Raw genomic sequence first — 21,602 nt, 5'->3', positions numbered from 1 at the left:
ACTGGTCTTTTGACAGTTCTTTTCTGCTTCCCATGGCTCAGTATCAAGGCTGCTCAGTGCATTCACGTGAGAGCTAACAAACTCATTGACTATTTATACAGAGACACTAATTGCAATTTAAAAAGCCACAGGTGTGAGGGAATTTACCTTTAATTGCCATTTTCAACTGTGTGTGTCACCTTGTGCGTCTGTAACAAGGCCAAACATTCAAGGGTATGTAACGTTTTGATCAGGGCAATTTGGGTGATTTCTGTCATCATTATGATTTAAAAAGGAGCCAAACAACTATGTGATAATAAATGGCCTCATATCATCACTATCCTTAATATGCATCAGTCATATTTTCTGCCAGGGTATGCAAACTTAAGAGCACAACTGTGTGTTTGTGTATACCCAGACACACACACACTTTTTAGGGCATGTACTTCTTTTTTGGGCCCAATTTGGACATTTCACTTAGGGGTGTACTCACTTTTGTTGCCAGCGGTTTAGACATTAATGGCTGTGTGTTGAGTTACTTTGAGGGGACAGCAAATGTACACTGTTATACAAGCTGTACACTCACTACTTTACATTGTAGCAAAGTCTCATGTCTTCAGTGTTGTCACATGAAAAGATATAATCAAATATTTGCAAAAATGTGAGGGGTGTACTCACTTTTGTAAGATACTATACACACATCATAGAATTAGGACACTGCAAGTGATTAAGTGTTTTTTCCCCCCTCTGTACGAGAAAAAATAAATACAACTAGCCAGGTCTGGAGCTCGGAGGAACAGAAAGAGCAAAGCACACGGCAAAGGTACCATGGGAAGGTCAGTACTCATCTAGCTTTCGCAGTTTCAAGCTCCAGTGGCAAAAACCTAATCTGCATAAATTGTCACGTTAATCTACATAAACTTTTACATTAGCAGGGAAATTCACAATGCAGAGGTCAGCCAGGGTGCAGTAGTGAAGGACGTAAGAGCACGGTTTTGATCAAAGCTGGTCTAGAGAGAGAGATAGAGATGGACTGAGAGAGTGGGAGCTGGACAGAAAGATCGATAGAGACGGTGGAAGTGGGATTGAGACAAAGAAAGAGAGAGAGGGACTGAGAGAGAATGGGATGGAGAGGGAGAGAGAGAGAGAGAGAGAGAGAGAGAGAGAGAGTGGGTGAGGTGAGAAGAGTTCTTCACACAGCAGGTAATAATAGCTAACCACTCCAGGTTGATTTGGCCTTGCGATTAGACCCATTGAAAACAAGTGCTTATGAAGTTGCAGGTCAGCCATGTCAGGCTCCAGGAAAGGGGCTTTGAGCCTTGAGGGGAACGTATTTGCAGTATTCATTAGGTCCATCGAGTAACAGAGATCGAAACATTATGTTTCATATTGTTGGGCATGGACCATAGCACATTTCTTCCAGTTTAAGCCTTGAAAATACACTTTCAGAGTGGGAAGACATTTTTGTTCACAATAGCTGTAGCTTTCAGTGAGAGCTATGGCTTTGTGCTGTGTTCTGCATGTCTTTCAGCTGAGTATTTCACACCGCCAATTAATATTTCAAAGGCAGAAGGCCGTGTTCAAGTGTTTTTTCGGGAACTATCCTAAAAAAATAAATAAAAAACCCAAATATTTCTCTATTCAGTTCACAGAATGCAGCCTCTTCTGAAGTGGTTTTCAACTTTTTATATGTTTTGTGTGCAAAATCACAGGCAAAGAAGTGTCCAATGATTCATGACTGTAGATCCGGTTAAAGCACACTGAGTCCCTTTCCCATGTGACTGCCAACTACAGGACACATTCAGACACAGGAAACCAAACCCACGACATATAGATCCATTAGCCACCGCTCCGCCAGCCCGTTTTCCAGCCCCACTCCTCTCTGCGAACTGACCTTTCACCCCTCCTTTCCCTCCAACCCCCCCCCCACCCCAAGCTCCTGACTGCTCTCCGCTGCTCCCCTCGCCTCCCGTCCGTCTCCCGTAAAAGAGGCCTACGCCAGAATCGGAGCCATCCGTTGTGAGTCAGGCGTCTGGCTGGGTGAGGCGAGTCTGACAACACGGTCCCTGCCTGCCTCCGTGTCAAACTGACTGACAGACAGGCCCCAACCTGGGGGGTGACAGGGCGCGTTGAGAGGGGAGGCCCTCCCACCCGTTCACACACTCTCTCTCTCTATCCCTCTCCAATGGAGTCGGCCATTGCCCATTATTCACAGAGGATCGTGACACACATCTGTCGATGCTTTAAGACACACCGTGTGTGAGAGTGGCTGGGGTTTGGTATGATATCGGCTCCCGCATCACAGAGTGATTGAAGTGAGTCTAGGTATTGGCTCTGTGTGTCAGATATGCTGTTCTGGAGATAAATAAAACACCTGGGGGATTAAATGTGACCAAAGGTCAGTACGTGTGTGTTTGTGTGGCTGTGTGTGTAGCCCTGCTCAGGCCCTTGCAAACAGGGGAATTCACACACTGCGCAAATGCTAAAATGCCAGCAACAGCCTGACTGCCACACACTCACGCACACACACACACACAGAGTGCGGAGCCCTCTGGCCTTTAGAGGGCAGTCGAAGACAAGAAATACAAATGCTGGAGTGGAGGAGGGGAGAGAAAGACCAAGGGGTCTGTGTGTGTGTCGTCTAGAACTGAAGCAGAGACAAACAGGCTTCATGCAGCTCCAACACACATAACCGAGCGGAAAACATCCCTCTCCATTTCCCCCTCCACCTGACAGACAGACAGCGTGCAGGGTTCCTCCCACCCAGAGGAGACAGCCCCGTGACCACCGCCACAAAGAGAACACCCCAGCGCCAACCAACGGGGCTGCTCTACAGTCAACAATACATCTCAATAGCCAGCAGAACAAAGCGTCCTGTTTTTGGGGCAAAAAAAAGATTTATATATATATATATATATATACACACTTACACACACACTCACACACACACATACACTCACTGGCCACTTAAGTACACTATCTAGCACCAGTGCCTCTTTACCAGTGTTTCCCACTCCTGGTCCTCGGGACCCAAAGGGGTGCATGTTTATGTTTTTGCACAGGCACTCACACAGCTGATTGAAATTAAAGACTTGATGATAGGTTGATTATGTCACTCAAATGTGTAACTGGTAGGGCAACATTTGAATCGGGTGTGTGAGTGCTTGGGCAAACACATGCACCCCTTTGGGTCCACAGGACCAGGGTTGGGAAACACTGCTCTATACACTTCAGGTTTGGAGGCGTTGTGCTTTGATAAGCCTTTCTGCACACACAGGTGACAAGCACTGGTAATCTGAGTATTCTCTGCCTTACTGACAGCTTGAACAAACTGGTTCTCCTCTGACCTCTTTCTTAACAAGATGCTTTTGGCCACAGAACCGCCGCTCGCTGGATGTTTGTGTTCTGTAAAACCGAAAGACTAATGTGTGAAAATCCTAGGAGGTCAGTTGTTTCTGAGAAGCTGGAACCACCACATCTGGCACCAACAATCATACCACGGTCAAAGTCACTCATGACGTTTCTTCCACATTCTTACAGTTGTTCAAACGACAACTCTTGAACAAGTCTGCGTGTGCTGTTTTGATACTGTTATTTAATTGAGATTTGATGCTCCAAATATATTGCCAACTAAATGGCTGTTGCAGAGGAACAAGAGAACCATGTAAATGAGATTAATCATGGAAATAAAAGTGAGATGGCCTGATTCACAAATTAAAAAGAAGATGAAGAACAAGCTCTATGAGCTAATAAGCAACAGGAGAAATGGAGCAGGTTCAGCCAACCTGGGGGACTAAATGTGAGCAAGAGTCATTACATGCTCTTTGTGTGTGTGTGTTGGTAAATATTGTCAAATCAACTCCTTGAAGAACTTTACGCCGTAGCTAGACTCCTCAGTGATTAAGACAAGCTCGGCAAAACTTTACAATGAATGATATCTTAAGTTGTGTTTGAGGGAAGTGTTGTGGCTATGTTGAATCACTTTACACCTAAAAACTGACCTGAAGAATAGTCTGAAGCCACACTATCCGCAGCACTCTAAACAAAGAAAGGTTAAACAGCAGGAAACCTAGGAAGACCACTCTGCTGAACTAGAGACACAATAAAGGCTGATGGAACTTCTCAAAACCAATTGAAACAAGTCAACATAATTCTGGGAGAATGAGGACTGATGAAACTCAACTTTGGATTTATTTGGCAAAGCAGATCATAGTTACGTTTACCGATTACCAGATGAGGCATTCACACAGAAAGATCCCCTACCTGCCACTAGTGACGTGGACATTAAACACACGAAAGGCATCATGGAACTCATGGAGCGCAATATTCAACCGAGAGTCCAGAAACTGGGTATCTGTCAAATGTTGCGGCTTTTCCAGTAGGACGAAGACACCCGACACCCACACAGAACAGTTGCAGAACTGCAGCGGGTAGCGGCTGAAGAGCGGGCCTAGATGCCAGTATAGTGCAGGAAGCTTATTGGGAGTTACAAGAACCCTTTAATTACAGTTGTCTTTGTCCAGCGGATGTGCAATAAAATTAGGTCTTGGGTGCCAATATTTTTGACCAAGCCATTTGTTCCTTTTTTAAATAAATTAATTCCACAATCTGGAAACATCAATGATAATGTGCAGAAGCCAAAAGGTATACATTTTGTAATTGGAATTTTTTTATAAATGGTGAATATTTTTGCTAGCATCTGTATATTTTCACTACCATTACGAATCGTTTATAATGCTTAAAGCAAGGGCTGGGCCAGAAAACAATATAAATAATTATGAAATTCAATTTTGATGCTACAAGGCAAAACAAAATCCTGTAAGGGATTTTAAATATTTTGGGCTGCCTATTTCCACAGCTCTATAAAATCTGCAAGACAAATGGATTTGAAATTAGTAGAAAATCAACAATGCCTAAACCCTACAATATGAACATATTGCATTCATGATTTGCACTTTCCTTCAAAATTGAAAGACAGCATTTTTGTCAAGCCCTTTGTGAGCCAGTTATGCTAATGTAGAAACTGTCTTCTCATACATGAAAAAGCTTTCCCAAAAACCCTCTCAATGACATAGAATTGTACCAGGGGGAAGGATATCATGATTACCAATCCAGTGGTGATTCATTTAACAACAATTTGCAATTACCTGAGCTCTACATAAACAATGCAAATCTGAATCTTGCTGGTGAAGGCATTAATTAAAATATATTTTTTACTCCTGTTTCATTATTGTTTTAGAAGCTAAATTCTAAAAATATAACAGGGAAATCACTAAACTGGAAAGGGCTATGCTGAATTACAAATAGAAAGAATTATAGAATATCAATCTCCAGTTGAATTGGCTGATAAGACAGGGTTTCCCATGTGGCGCAGCGCTCTTTGGTAGCCCCAATCTGGACACCAGAACCTGATCCTTGAACAATGTTGACGGAGCCGACTGTGGCAACTGTTGACAGTGCCGACTGCGTTGACGGTGCCGACTGCGTTGATGGTGCCGACTGCGTTGACGGTGCTGACTGTGCTTAGATTGCCAAATGTTGACGGTGCTGACTGTGTTGACGGTGCTGACGGTGTTGACAGTGCTGACTGTGCTTAGATTGCCAAATGTTGACGGTGCTGACGGTGCTGACTGTGCTTAGATTGCCAAATGTTGACGGTGCTGACTGTGCTGACGGTGCTGACGGTGCTGACTGTGCTTAGATTGCCAAATGTTGACGGTGCTGACTGTGTTGACGGTGCTGACGGTGTTGACAGTGCTGACTGTGCTTAGATTGCCAAATGTTGACGGTGCTGACGGTGCTGACTGTGCTTAGATTGCCAAATGTTGACGGTGCTGACTGTGCTGACGGTGCTGACTGTGCTTAGATTGCCAAATGTTGACGGTGCTGACTGTGCTGACGGTGCTGACGGTGCTGACTGTGCTTAGATTGCCAAATGTTGACGGTGCTGACTGTGTTGACGGTGCTGACGGTGTTGACAGTGCTGACTGTGCTTAGATTGCCAAATGTTGACGGTGCTGACGGTGCTGACTGTGCTTAGATTGCCAAATGTTGACGGTGCTGACTGTGCTGACGGTGCTGACGGTGCTGACTGTGTTGACGGTGCTGACAGTGTTGACGGTGCTGACTGTGTTGACGGTGCTGACTGTGTTGACGGTGCTGACTGTGCTGACGGTGCTGACGGTGCTGACTGTGCTGACGGTGCTGACGGTGCTGACTGTGCTTAGATTGCCAAATGTTGACGGTGCTGACTGTGTTGACGGTGCTGACAGTGTTGACGGTGCTGACTGTGTTGACGGTGCTGACTGTGTTGACGGTGCTGACTGTGCTTAGATTGCCAAATGTTGACGGTGCTGACTGTTGACAGTGCTGACTGGATCAACTGTGTTATCAGTGCTGACTGAGCCGTAAAGTGTCGGAATGGATAAAGACTATATGATTTTTAATAATCGCCTTGAAGCTAATTTAGTATGCAGTAATTATTTTATTATAAAATATTTTGGGAAATACAATACAGTGATATCATTGTTGGGCTACATCACCACTCCTATGTTGATGCTCTAGCCTTATGTACCATGGAACGGAGACAACCAGGTAAACTATTTATTTAACACTTGAACAGAAAGAAGGGACACAAAAATAGGCTACATTCACCTAATATTTCCTATCACAGCTGAAAATCCACGCCTGCAGTGCGATTGTGGCTGTGCCTTCTCTCTCTGCGACTAAAATGTCTTTCCCTCAGACCCTTAACCGTTTTCAGATGGAGGGAAGGCTTGCAACTGAACCACTGGAAGGGAACAATAATAAAAAGGGTGCTGCAGTATGAGCGGCTTGACCCGAGTATTTCTCTCACATGAAAAGAAGCCTCCCTCCTGCCTACGCTGCCTTGCCAGGCTGCGAAACAAAGCACAAGGCCACTGGTTCTAACAGAGCAGGGCTAGCCTGGTCTGATGTGCTGTGAATGTACTATAGCGCCTGTGGGGCTAGCTGGGCTGCCAGAAACCTTCAAGACAGAAAAATAGCACAAACCCAATAGAAGAACATCCTTGGAATAAATATCCTTGCGCTCACAAACACAGATGCACGAACATGCGGACACGTGCATACACATACACTGAACATACACAGCGTTTGCTTGAATCTGTGTGCCTGTGTGTGTGTGTACTATTGAGAGCATGCGCCCTTGCCAGCACAAAGATCAGAGTAAAGCCTGAAAGTGGAAACTCTTATTCCACTCTAGAGAGTTGAGGGAAAGAGGGGGAGATAGAGAGAGAGAAGGAGGGAGAGACAGAGGGAGAGACAGAGAGAGAGAGAGGGGGAGATAGAGATGGGGGATGCTGCGGGCTTTATCTTGGCAAACACCAAACACACTAACAACAGCACGGAGTGGAAAGTAGTGCAGACATTTACAACGAGGAGATAAGCAAGTAAAGTAATACACAGTTATCCATTAAGCTAGTACAATTGAGGATGTTAACTAGCCGTTTAGCTGGTCTGTTTAAGACAGATCTCAATGAGACTGGAGGTGAAGGGTGGCTATGCTAGGCTAAGCTAACTGGGTCTGCTTATCAACACGGATGGCTGTATTGAGCCAATGCCACCAGAGATTGGGGTGACAGCTGGGGAAGGCCCTTTTATTCCGCTCTCAACCTGTCTTCTGCCTCTACTGTCTGTTTGATTTCTGTCATGTCTGTATGACTTTTTGGTCTCTCCAATTTGTCAGGTGTCTGTCTCTCTGTGTCGCACTCGTTCACCCCTGCTCTGTCTTTCTCTCCGTTCAACTGAAAGGGCCTTTACTGGCATGGGATACTTTTCTTGCATTACCGAAGCAAGTGGAAAATCTGAAAAACTTAATGAGCATAATAATTAACCAAAGTGAAATACAAATAAGAAAGGCGAAAACATTACACATCTAGAACCGTGTCCCTCAATCTCTCTGCCTCTGCAGTTCAGAGCCCAGCCATGTCTCCAGGTCATTTTCCATTCCAATCAAGTCTCAGTCTCTCTCTTTGGTCATCCTGCAAAATTGAACATACTGAGCCAAGGAGGGGGCATGACGGGTGGAGACACGTGCACACAATAACACACACTCACCCTAACTAACACACACGGATGAAGGCACGCACACCCACACGCGCACACACACACACACACACACACAACACACACACACACGCGTGCACACAGACACACATTTGAGTGGGCCAGCCTCAAGAGAGAAGAGTGAGAAAAGAGAGTGAGTGAGAGGGGGAGAGGCAGGCAGTAAGAGAAGAGCAGGCCTTGCCCTCAGCCTTGGCATGCATTCCCTGCCAGCACTCCCGGGTCGCGGGTGGGGGCCATACGTGACTCCACCCACCACCAACACCACCACCACCTCGCCCAACTCCTCCCCAGTGTCCTTAAGACAGGCCTATTATTCCAGGGTGAGAACACTGGCATTAAAAGGCCTTGTTTGTTTGGCACTGGCAGATAAACCTGCCCTTTCTGCCTGAGCCGTAATGTTGGGAATAATAACACAAAAGTGACAGGCAGGCAGCAGCCATCTAGTAACATCTGTGGCAACACTAACTAGCTCTACCAAGAATAAAATGCTAATAAAAACAGAATGCAATGATGTGAAAATTGAATTGGAAATAGTAGAAAGGCAACATATCAAATATTGAAACTGAGAATTTTTTTCTGGGAAAATGCATGCTCGCTTTGAGTTGGTGCCAGCAACACATTTCAGAAAAGCTGGGACAGAGGCACCAGACTGGAAAAGTTGTGTAATGTTAAAAAACCTGGTGGAACATCACACAACTAATTAGGTCAATTGGCAACAGGTCAGTAACATGACTGGGTATTAAAAGATCATTCCAATTGAAACTGAGAAATGTTATTGCTTTTGGAAAAAAACACACCTATTTTGAATTTGATGCAGGCAACACATTTAAAAAAAGCAGGGACTGGGGCATGTTTACCACTGGGGCATGTTCCTTTTTTCGCTTGATTTAGGATTTCAATTGTTCAACAATTCAGAGTCTCCTGTACTGTATTTGTCGTTTCATAATGCACCAAATGTTTTCAATGGGTGACAGGTCTGGACTGCAGGCAGGCCAATTTAGCACCCAGACTCTTTTACTACAGAGCCATGCTGTTGTAACACGTGCAGAATTTGGTTTGGCATTGTTGCACCCCCATACCATCACAGATGCTGGCATTTGAACTGCACGCTGATAAGTTGGATGGTCTCTCTGCTCTTTAGTCCGGTGGATGCAGCATCCAGAATGACCAAAACGAACCACAAATTGTATTTAGTCAAACCACAGGACAATATTCAACTTAGCCTCAGTCCATCTAAAATGAGCTAGGGACCAGAGATGGCACTGGCATTTCTGGATCTTGTTTATGTATGGATACTTATTTGTATGGTAGAGTTTTAAATTGCATTTGTGGATGCAGCGAAAGATCAAGGCCATCCATTATTGGTTTTTGCACTTGTCCCTTGCATACTGGGATTACTCCAGGTTCTCTGAATCATTTAATGATATTGTAATAAAAATAATAATAATACATTATATTTATATAGCGCTTTTCAGGGACCCAAAGATGCAATTCAAATAGTGACATGGAACAGACAACAAACAGAAAAAAAATAAATACTATGAGAAATCAATAAAGATTGAGAGTATGGGATTTGGCATGGCTATGGGTAGGCGATTTTGTACAGAAGAGTCTTGCGTTGCTGGAAGATGGGGATAGTCTCAGAGTCACGGATGGTTTTGGGGAAAGCGTTTCAGAGCCTAGGAGCAACCCTTGAGAATGCCCTGTCACCAAAGCCTTTGAGCTTGGGGATTATGAGGTGGCCTGCAGTACTGGAAAGGAGTGTGTGTTGGTTGGTATGGAAGAGGTAGTTCAGAGAGGTAGGCAGGGGCGATATTGTTTAGTGTTTTATTGTCAACAGGAGGATCTTGTAGTTAATGCGTTGGGAGATAGGAAGCCAGTGTAACTCAGAGGATAGGGGTGATATGCTGCTGGGACTTGGTGAGTGTGTGGTCTGGCCGCAGAGTTTTGAACCATTTAGAGCTTATGGAGGGATGCAGATTTGATGCTGGTGAGTTGGGAATTGCAGTAGTCAAGATGAGAGGTTATGAATGCATTTATTAGGGTTTCAGCAGCAGGATGGGAGAGGGATTGTCTGAGTTTGGCCATGTTGCGAAGATGGAAGAATTAAGATTTTACAGTCTGTTTGACGTGCTGATCAAAGGAGAGTGCAGAGTCCAGAATGACACCAAGGTTACGTGCGTGGGGGGATGGAGAAACAACGGTGTCATGGATGCTGAGATTGAGAGTGACAGTTTTGTTCATGGTGGATTTGGTTCCAATGAGTAGAAATTCTGTTTTGTCACTGTTTAGTTTGAGGAAGTTGTCTTTCATCCATGCTTTTATTGCAGTCAGGAAGGATTCAATATGGGTCAGAGGTGGTTTGGTGAGAGACTTGGTGGCTAGATACAGTGGGGAGAACAAGTATTTGATACACTGACAATTTTGCAGGTTTTGCAACTTACAAAGCATGTAGAGGTCTGTAATTTTTATCATAGGGACACTTTAACTGTGAGACGGAATCTAAAACAAAAATCCAGAAAATCAAATGGTATGATTTTTGGGTAATTAATTTGCATTTTATTGCATGACATAAGTATTTGATACATCAGAAAAGCAAAACTTAATATTTGGTACAGAAACCATTGTTTGAAATTACAAAGATCATATGTTTCCTGTAGTTCTTGACAAGGTTCGCACATACTGCAGCAGGGATTTTGGCCCACTCCTCCATACAGACATTCTCCAGATCATTCAAGTTTCGGGGCTGTCGCTGGGCAATACAGACTTTCAGCTCCGTCCAAAGATTTTCTATTGGCTTCATGTCTGGAGACTGGCTAGGCCACTCCAGGACCTTTAGATGCTTCTTACGGAGCCACTCCTTAGTTGCCCTGGCTGTGTGTTTAGGGTCTTTGTCATGCTGGAAGACCCAGCCACAACCCATCTTCAATGTTGTTATTGTGGGAAGGAGGTTGTTGGCCAAGATCTCGCGATACATGGCCCCATCCATCCTCCCCTCAATACGGTGCAGTCGTTCTGTCCCATTTGCCGAAAAGCATCCCCAAAGAATGATGTTTCCACCTCCATGCTTCACGGTTGGCATGGTGTTCTTGGGGTTGTACTCATCCTTCTTCTTCCTCCAAACATGGCGAGTGGAGTTTAGACCAAAAAGCTCTATTTTTGTCTCATCAGACCACATGACCTTCTCCAATTCCTCCTCTGGATCATCCAGATGGTGATTGGCAAACTTCAGATGGCCTGGACATGCGCTGGCTTGAGCAGTGGGACCTTGCGTGCGCTGCAGGATTTTAATCCATGACGGCGTAGTGTGTTCCTAATGGTTTTCTTTGAGACTGTGGTCCCAGCTCTCTTCAGGTCATTGACCAGGTCCTGCCGTGTAGTTCTGGGCGGATTCCTCACCTTCCTCATGATCACTGATGCCCCACGAGGTGAGATCTTGCATGGAGCCCCAGACCGAGGGAGATTGACTGTCATCTTGAACTTCTTTCATTTTCTAATAATTGCACCAACAGTTGTTGCCTTCTCACCAAGCTGCTTGCCTATTGTCCTGTAGCCCATCCCAGCTTTATGCAGGTCTTCAGTTTTATCCCTGATGTCCTTACACAGCTCTCTGGTCATGACCATCGTGGAGAGGTTGGAGTCTGTTTGATTGAGTGTGTGGACAGGTGTCTTTTATACAGGTAACGAGTTCAAACAGGTGCAGTTAATACAGGTAATGAGTGGAGAACAGGAGGGCTTCTTAAAGAAAAACTAACAGGTCTGTGAGAGCCGGAATTCTTACTGGTTGGTAGGTGATCAAATACTTAAAATGCAAATTAATTATTTAAAAAACATATAATAGGATTTTCTGGATTTTTGACCTCTACATGCTTTGTAAGTAGAAAAACCTGCAAAATCGGCAGTGAATCAAATACTTGTTCTCCCCACTGTAGGATTTAAATGACTTGCACATCATTGCATTCTGTTTTTACAATTTACCCTGCGTCACAACGTTTTGGGAAACAGTGTTGTAGGTGTATTTACGATTTACCTTGGTTGTTTACTAGTGTTTTTGTTCAACTATAAATAAATAAAACCAAAACAGATTACCATGGCATAAAAAGTGGAACATCAGGTCTAAAACAGCAGTGAAAGAATGTAATGTTATTGGTGGGTTGAGCCAATCATCTCTCTAAGTAACTACAGGACTGCCTCATGTATTTAAAACCACTGGTGAGACCTATCCTCTAAGCTGCTGCCTACAGCGCTCTGCTGCACACAACACCAGTATTGGGACAGTGACACATTTCTTCTTCCAGCTTTAAATTCTTAAATAGTGGCTTGCACCTTGCAGTACCGTCTCTGGAGTTCTGCTGGTGAAAATGTCTGTCGATGTCTGACGCCGGTCCTCCAGGAGAGGGTTCAGTTTGTTTGTTTTTTAATCATTGAGAGCATTCTTTGGGCCTTCTTGGTCTACTAGGCTATTTGCGATTGCAAAGAACTCAAAGGTGTCTTCTTTTCTGTGTTCCTCTGTTACAAACTGTTGGTTTTGGCAGGCCAAAGGTTTTGACTATTCGATTTGGATTTATCAGCTTCATAACGGCTCCCTTGAGTTCAATTGGCACTTCTTTGTTACTTATGTTGAGACCCCAATAGCAGATAGAATAGGTCTCCTGTGACTGCACAAATGATGTGATGAAAAACACCCGACAAACCTCAAACACCAGTAATGCCACAGTCCCAAAACGTAAATGCCCTGAAATAGAGGGTCTAGATTTAAATTGTTGTAATTTCAAAATGGTGAAACAAATACCCATGACAAAGCTGAGCATCTTCAGCCCAATAGTAATTGTTTGATGTTTTTTTTTTTATCTTCACTGTCCCATAACTTACAGACATCAATTCATATTGCTGCAACATTGGGTTCCAATCTAATCCATTACTAATTTATCACACCGCCTGCTTTTGTGTTTCTATACCCAAAAAAGCACAACATGACAACATTTATTTTAAAGTTAAATAATCATCTTTCATAAGCTAACTAAAGCTCTGATTTCCAAAGTCCACCGTCACAAAGTCCACACATAGAAACAGGGAAGAAAGAACGAGGCAAAGCTTGCCTTTTCAAACCGGGAGCATTCTCCAGTAGAAGCAGCTACCTCCACCCCTCCACCCCTCCACCCACACCTCCTCCTCCACCCACCCACCCCTCCACCCCTCTACCCACCCACCCACCCCTCCACCCCTGAACCCAGCCACCCACCCCCCCCTCCACCCCTACACCCCTCCACCCCTCCACCCACCCATCCACCCCTCCACCCCTCCACCCACCCATCCCCCCCTCCACCCATCCACCCCTCCACCCCTCCACCCCTCCACCCACCCACCCATCCACCCCTCCACCCATCCCTGTGATGTAGCCTACAAGGCAGGCACCAGAACCATCTCCCTATCCTTCCCCAGAGGCAGCATACACAGACATCTCTCACACACAGACACACACTAGCTCACTTTCTCTCTTTTACTCACTCTCATTCACACACACACACACACACACACACTTCTAATTTTGCAAACAGTCTCTTTCTCTGACCCCTTTAATTTGCTCCATCTCTCCTGTCACCAAAAAGAAAAAAACTCACCGGGACCAAACAATCCCAATGTAATTTATTTTTTGAGGACAGAATATGTACATGTGTTAATGGGAAAGACGAATCAAATTAACTATAATTAGTCAAACTGAGAAGTGAGTTGGGGAGATAGAGGCAATGCTGTCAAGCCTTACAAGCCCCCCCCCCCCCCCACAACACACACACACACACACACCTATCTATCCCTACACCAGCAACACACACAGTTCCACCAAACCCCCCCCCCCCCCCCCCCACGTTCACTTTGACACACGTCACACTCACTTCAAAGCTTCAGAACAGCGATTGTATGTGGCAAGCAAACACACAGACACACAGACTATTTCTGTTGTGACACATTTCTCACCAAACCAGCGTGTGAATTTCACAAGCGGCAGAACCTGACGAATCTAATCTCTTCAAAAAGACATTAACAGACATCTTCTGAGCAGAGGAGTAATATGTTTGGACAGATGCTCTGTTCTCCTGTGGAACGCAGACAGAGCGCAGAAAGATGGGAGAACCGGACGGTAGTGGTGTGTGTGTGAAGGGGGGTGGAGGGGGGGTCGTCGCAGAACAAACGCAGCGATGATTAAGACTTGAGACTGTGGTTAAGGGCTACTGATGGCAGACTCTGGTAAATCAACGCTACTGATGGCAGACTCATCCACCCATCCACACTCCTCTCATGCATTTTCTTCTCTGTGTGTATGTGTGTGTGTGGGCATACAAATACCGGCATGCCGCAGAAGCGTCTTGGCGATGTCAGTGTGTCCGCAGAGCAGCGCGTCGTGTAACGGGCTGACCCCGCCCACCTGGCCTTTCAGCTGAGGGGCGGGGTGATGGCGTAGCAGGGCCTTCACGCACGCGTGGCTGCCATGGTTACAGGCCTCGTGCAGCGGCGTCCACCCGACGTGGTCTGAGGAATAACACACGCGCGCACGTCACGGACCACACCTCTTCCACTGTGCTTCACATTCTAGAGAAATACAGTGGCAGGCCGGGGTTTGGACCGCAGCCCACAGGTTGGCAACCCCTAGCCCTGATTCTTGACACTCGGGACAAAGCCATTCTTTATTTGTGTCTTAACGTATCAAATCTGATATTCTGGGAATGTTTTGAGATTAAAGAGAAGTCTGTCCATACACATTCAACTCTATTGGCAGATATGACCCCTGAGAGACTTCCGGGAAGTCTTTAAAATTTTGCACAATATTATTGCTAATACTCTATAGGCTCTGTCAAAGGGTTGATCAGATACTAGATTGTAATTTCAAGGCCATAGGTTTTGAAAAGACTTAAGTCAAAACTGTACCATGGTCCCCTGGGAACACCCACTGTCTTCTTGGGAAATAAAATTGGGTTAGTGCCTGGTTTAATTTATTATGCATGTTTTGGAATATTGGAATTCTGTACATTTCTATTCTTCTTTTCGCTGTAATTTAGGTCATTATTTCAGAATAACAACAATCCACAGTTTTCTGTCATCGCAACAGTTGAATTATTATGCTGTTTTGAAATGGCCTCATGGTGACGTCCCTGAGCAAGATTCCTTACTGTCCAGGTGAGAAGGGCTCTTTATGGCAACACTGCTCATTCCTTATCAATTGAGGACGTCAGAGAAGTTTACCAAAATAATATCCTGAATTTCTGTATGGAAACACAATTCAGAGAGAAATAATTTAAAGTCAAAGAGTTTGAGACTACATACAATCTAATCTGTATGCAGTTCTAAATTCATCTTAATTATTATGTGGCCCACGGTGGTCTCCGCACACTCTTCAAACCACGGTCTCTCCTCTAGCCATAAAAGCAGAAAATAAAAAGCAAATGTATCATTAGCATTTTTTTCATTTTTTACACTTTTTGTGAAGAATAGAAAATTAGATCCTTTGCTGAGAACAAGGGCATTTCCAGACATTGAACATATTTACCAAAATCCAGGGGGAAAATAATGTCCTTATACAACTCCTTTAAATCAATTAATGCAACAATAAAAATGTAATCTTAAGATTTAAGTTTCCCTGCTACACATGAACTGTCAACATTTCAAGAATCTCTATGCAATATTCTCATACCTATAGCGGCCACTTTTTCACAACAAAAATGAAATCAAGTAATAGTTTCGCTGTGCACGAAGATAAACACACCGAAATGTACGATTGAACAGAGTAAATCTATGAGCCAGATAACTCAGTCGAAATCCACAGTGAGACAGGTAGGTGTTCTGTCGTTAAAGTAAATGTTCTTGAGCTCTAAAATGAAACACAATGCATTTCCCGGAGACTAGAGGCCTCATATTTGTGTTCCGTGTCAGTAGCCTTTGCCCTTCAGTTGGTACCATTTCCTATTTTCGACACATCTCTGGTTGCCACTCTCCGTCCCTAGTCACATCTCCACTTGGCTTGTTAGATGATGGTTAATAAACCACAAAACTATTCAATTGCTGCATAAGCAGTTTAAATAAATGTTAAAAAAAGAAGAGAAGACTACAGTGTTAATATTAGCCCTGGGGAGATTACAAATGATTAAACAACCATGCATTCTCTTGGCACGGTGACTGTAAATCTAGCTTCCAACCCGCCCATTCCTCCAAGACACACCCTTCACATGTTACCTAACTGACGACACACTCCCTCCGTCCGCATTTCCGCATTAATTGCCCGGCGACGCCCTCAACTGAGCGCAGCGGGAGCCAGGGTGAAGGGTCAAGAAACCTACCTTTCACGTTGACGTCGATCCCAGGAAGTGCTAGGATCTGGAGCAGTGTTTCAACTTGGTTCCTCTTGCAGGCTCTGTGGAGAACTGTCTCGCCTTCGCCAGGTCCACCGGGTCCACGGACGCAGAGGAGGGAGGATGGGGGGGGGGGGGGGGGGTGGGGTGTGGGGGGGGGTGGGGGGGGTGTGGGAGAGAGCAATCCAAAATTAGGGTGTGTCCTTCCCATCGTCCTATATGTGAGCCACACGCCAATAACAGGAATTTAGATATGTCCCCAACGACACCCCAGCCCAAAAAAAGGACCTAGAAAAAAGGCAACCCTGCAAATGAAAATGCGATTTAAGAGGAATATTTGAAAGACGAGGACAAATGTAAAAAGAAAAAAACATTTAAGAACGGAATTCCTTTTTAGGAGCGATTTTTCACTTCCACACAATATCCACAAAAAGTTAATAAATGAGCTGTGAATGAGAGAAGATCCTCTTCCTGTGTTTCTGTATTGTTCCACAGTAGGAAGTTATGGCACAGAGCACAGGCACAAAGACTCCGGCAGGATTCTAGGGTTCAAAAGCTCCACTGGGCATTTCCAATGTACCACGTGATATTTAATCAGCAAACTACAACACCCAGACACAAAAGCCTCTAAAGGCTTCTATTTAGATTCCTCCCTGCCCCCACCCTCTTTCTGATACAATATAAAATCAGCAATAGATTAGACGGCCAATCCCGCCGCCCCCCCCCCCCCTTTTGTCATGTATGGCTGAACTTCACAAGAAAGTTAAAGGCCAAGCATGAGTGCCTCGGAGTTTGCCAGTATAATACAGGACCGCAAAGCCCCTAATAAAACGCTTTACTAGCCCTCTCCAGGACGCCAGCTTGGCCATGCTGAGGCTCCAGCAGAGCAGAAAAAGCCTGGTGTGGGGAGGGCACAGAGAGGGAGGAAGGGCAGGCAGAGACGGGACCGACGGGAGGGCAGGGGATAGAAAACTGGAACGATGCTGGCTTCCTTTCAAAATACTGAATATGCTAGATGCTTCCGGCATGAAGAATGCCTTTCTTCGGGGGTGGGACTCCATTAAAAAGGTGATTCCAACGTGACAAAGGCTGAATAGTGGGATATCTGGGAAAAATGTATGGTTAATCGGGAAGAGGAAAAGCTGTGGTTTACTGCCCTTCTTCCTGTGTCAGTCGGCAGCCGAGAAGGTGCCACATAGCAGAAGGTGGCTTGGGTTTTCGTGGTGTATGTTTGAAATCTCCAGCGCCCAGTTACCTTACTGAATCATGGTCATAAAAAATAAATACTCTCTAGGTGCATTCCCTCGTGCCAGCCTCAGAAACACAGAAAATCCAACATGAACTGCCTCCTGCTCGGTAAGTGGTTTGGAACGCACCGTTGTCAGCTACGTCCAACTGGACGAGACCAAATTGCAGCGAGACAGGCGGGTCTAAGGGACCAGAGCCAGTCTTGGCCCAAAAGACACATTCTCCTCCAAGTTACAGGTCCTTATCAATAATCCCACACTCACCAGAGTGGAACACACTGGAAACAAAATGGCTGACAGAGGCACAGTTACCATTGAAACATCCCCATTGCCATTGATTTCTCTGTTGACTTGAAGAACAAAACAAACAATTCTCTCCCTGGGAAGAAAAACAACATCTTATAAACATGAAAACAATAATATTTGTAGAGATTAAAAGAACATGTACATAATACAATGAGCAAAAAACACTGAGGCTCCATACTGAAGTCCAAGTCAGCCATAATTAGTTGTTCTGCGCTGTGGCAGGTCAGCGATCTACACGGCGCGTTTTGCCATTACGGCCTCTAAAACGGCGTGATTAAACACCCATTCCCCAGCTCCCCATGTGTACACATCCTCGCAAATGCCAAGCCCAATCCATGCACTGTTAAATCACTTTAATGGCTCCAATTTGGACACAACGCCTCCATTATAGGGGTAATTGCATGCTCAGCATTTACAAGCATGGAAAGAATAAATCCGCCTATCCTTTTCCACACATCCTTCTAACAATGCCCCATTTCACTCTTTAATAGAAAAGTTAAATGTATGTGTTGCTCACTTAGTCTGTGTACCCGTGATGGCGAGCAGGTAAAAAAAAAAACGTTGGGCTTTTTTTTTTAACCCGCTTTTAGGCAAATAGTTTCCAATAGAAATGCTATTCTTCTAAATTGGGCTAGGAACCTTTGTTGGACTGGAGAACCTCTCTCCCTCTTACACAGGCTTGCATGGCCATACACCACCTGCTGTATGCAACATTAAATGCTGGCCGGCCATAATTATAAATTAGTTTTGACCAGTGATCCTTGGCCATTACAGATTTAAGGAATAAGGTGTATCTCCTACATAGCACGGCAAAGAGCTGTTCTTAGGCACGATGCAGTGGGGAACACCGCCCAAATACCACCGCCCTCTAATATGCCTTATTACTATTGTAAACAAGTTACTCTCTGAGGAAGATGCCAGTTTGGCATCAAAAAGTCAGTGACCTGCAGCCTGTACAGCCAAAGGATTAAATGAAGCTAAATGTAATTTATCTCTGCCTTGGTTGTTGCGTGGTTTTTCTTAGCAAGCCTTTTTCAGGTTACCAACACTATCAGAACAATAAAAGAAAGTATGTCATACAAAAAAATGTATTTGCTAAGTGAATCTCCAAAACACTCTAAAACAACTACAGGGTTCTGGAAATGGCAGGTCTTGACTTGATAGTCTTCTACAGCGAACAAGATTTTCAGGCGGTTCAGGAAGGTGGGTCCAGTGAAGGGAGACATCAGGTCGAATTTTTATCATAGGTACGCTTCAACTGTGAGAGACGGAATCTAAAACAAAAATCCAGAAAATCACATTGTATGATTTTTAAATAATTAATTAGCATTTTATTGCTTCACATAAATATTTGATCACCCACCAACCAGTAAGAATTTCGTCTCAGTTCTTTAAGAAGCCCTCCTGTTCTCCACTCATTACCTGTATTAACTGCACCTGTTTGAACTTGTTACCTGTATAAAAGACACCTGTCCACACAATCAATCAATCAATCAATCAATCAAATGTATTTATAAAGCCCTTTTTACAACAGCAGTTGTCACAAAGTGCTTTACAGAGACACCCGGCCTTAAACCCCAAGGAGCAAACAACCGCAGTGTTGGATTTCAGTGGCTAGAAAAAACTCCCTAAGAAGGCCGAAGTTTAGGAAGAAACCTAGAGAGGACCCAGGCTCAGAGGGGTGACCAGTCCCCTTCTGGATGTGCCAGGTGAGATATTAAAAGTCCAATTGGAATAATACATTTCTCTGGCCTAAATCCAGAGTCTATTTGATTCTAGACTAGGTCAAAAGTATGACCAGATGGACAAGGACAGGGACAGCAACGGGCCCCCCAAACCAGGTACTCCGCAGGAGTGGACCAGGACCTCATCTCCTCCTCCCCGGGGGGGGGGGGGGGGGGGTCCGGCAACACTGTGGCCCTACCCGGGGGAGGCCCCGGACAGGGCCCAACAGGCAGGAAATCAACCAAAGGGACACCCACCAACCGCAACCCCCCTGAATGAGTGCAGAGTATTGCCAGCAGCGTACAGACCAATTGCACAAGTGTGCAACAGAGAGTCAACAACAAGCCAGTGACTCTTCCCCCGAAAGGCATTGGAGGGAGGGCATCCCAGTGGCGACGAGAGCTCACCTGGCAAGACAGCAAGGGTGGACAGTATCAAGCCTACTGGTCACCTTCACGCCCCCGGGCCAGGCTACACCTAATTATAAACCGTGCTGTAGAGATGAGTTTTTAGTAGACACTTGAAAGTTTGCATTTCTAACCTTAATTGGCAGATCATTCCACGGTAGTGGAGCTCTATGAGAAAAGGCCCTGCCGCCAGCTGTTTGTTTAGAAATTCTAGGAATGGCCTGCATCTTGCGATCGTAGATTACGTGTAGGTATGTATGGCTGGATCATTTCAGCAAGGTAAGTAGGAGCAAGTTCATGTATTGATTTATAAGTTAAGAGTAAAACCTTAAAAACATACTCCAACCTCTCCACAATGGCCAAGACCAGAGAGCTATGTAAGGACATCAGGGATAAAATTGTAGACCTGCACAAGGCTGGGATGGGCTACAGGACAATAGCAAACAGCTTGATGAGAAGGCAACAACTGTTGGTGCAATTATTAGAAAATGGAAGAAGTTCAAGATGACAGTCAATCTCCCTCGGTCTGGGGTTCAATGCAAGATCTCACCTCGTGGTGCATCAGTGATCATGAGGAAGGTGAGGGATCAGCCCAGAACTACATGGCAGGACCTGGTCAATGACCTGAAGAGAGCTGGGACCACAGTCTCAAAGAAAACCATTAGTAACACACTACGCCGTCATGGATTAAAATCCTGCAGCGCACGCAAGGTCCCCCTGCTCAAGCCAGTGCATGTCCAGGCCGTCTGAAGTTTGCCAATCACCATCTGGATGATCTAGAGGAGGAATGGGAGAAGGTAATGTGGTCTGATGAGACAAAAATGTTGCTTTTTGGTCTAAACTCCACTCGCCGTGTTTGGAGGAAGAAGAAGGATGAGAACAACCCCAAGAACACCATCCCAACCGTGAAGCATGGAGGTGGAAACATCATTCTTTGGGGATGCTTTTCAGCAAAGGGGACATGACAACTGCACCATATTGATGGGAGGATGGATGGGGCCATGTATCGCGAGATCTTGGCCAACAACCTCCTTCCCTCAGTAAGAGTATTGAAGATGGGTCGTGGCTGGGTCTTCCAGCATGACAACAACCCGAAACACAAAGCCAGGGCAACTAAGAAGTGGCTCCGTAAGAAGCATCTAAAGGTTCTGGAGTGGCCTAGCCAGTCTCCAGTCCTGAACCCAATAGAAAATCTCTGGAGGGAGCTGAAAGTCCGTATTGCCCAGCGACAGCCCCGAAACGTGAAGGATCTGGAGAAAGTCTGTATGGAGGAGTGGGCCAAAATCCCTGCTGCAGTGTGTGCAAACCAGGTCAAGAACTACAGGAAACATATGATCTCTATAATTGCAAACAAAGGTTTCTGTACCAAATATTAAGTTCTGCTTTTCTGATGTATCAAATACTTATGTCATGCAATAAAATGCTAATTAATTACTTAAAAATCATACAATGTGATTTTCCATCACTCACAGTTGAAGAGAACCTATGAT

General features: G+C 45.0%; 1 protein-coding gene across 7 annotated transcripts in view; it reads right to left on the bottom strand.

Moving 5' to 3' along the window:
- slf1 (SMC5-SMC6 complex localization factor 1) overlaps positions 1 to 21,602 on the bottom strand; it is a 49,062-nt gene that overhangs the window by 5,877 nt on the left and 21,583 nt on the right. For 6 of the 7 annotated variants that reach the window (XM_029124880.2, XM_034296192.1, XM_034296195.1 and 3 more), the window contains exons 17-18: positions 16,416 to 16,508; positions 14,431 to 14,613 (exon numbers count right to left, since the gene is read on the bottom strand). In XM_029124880.2, the coding sequence (XP_028980713.2) occupies positions 14,431 to 14,613; positions 16,416 to 16,508 (276 nt within the window). The remainder of the gene's footprint in view (positions 1 to 14,430; positions 14,614 to 16,415; positions 16,509 to 21,602) is intronic. The other variant, XM_034296197.1, reaches the window with a different exon arrangement.

Source organism: Esox lucius, chromosome 13, assembly GCF_011004845.1.
Source record: "Esox lucius isolate fEsoLuc1 chromosome 13, fEsoLuc1.pri, whole genome shotgun sequence".
Classification (NCBI taxonomy): Eukaryota; Metazoa; Chordata; class Actinopteri; order Esociformes; family Esocidae; genus Esox; species Esox lucius.
The sequence above is the reverse complement of the archived record's forward strand: the minus strand, read 5'-3'. Positions and strand labels throughout refer to the sequence as shown.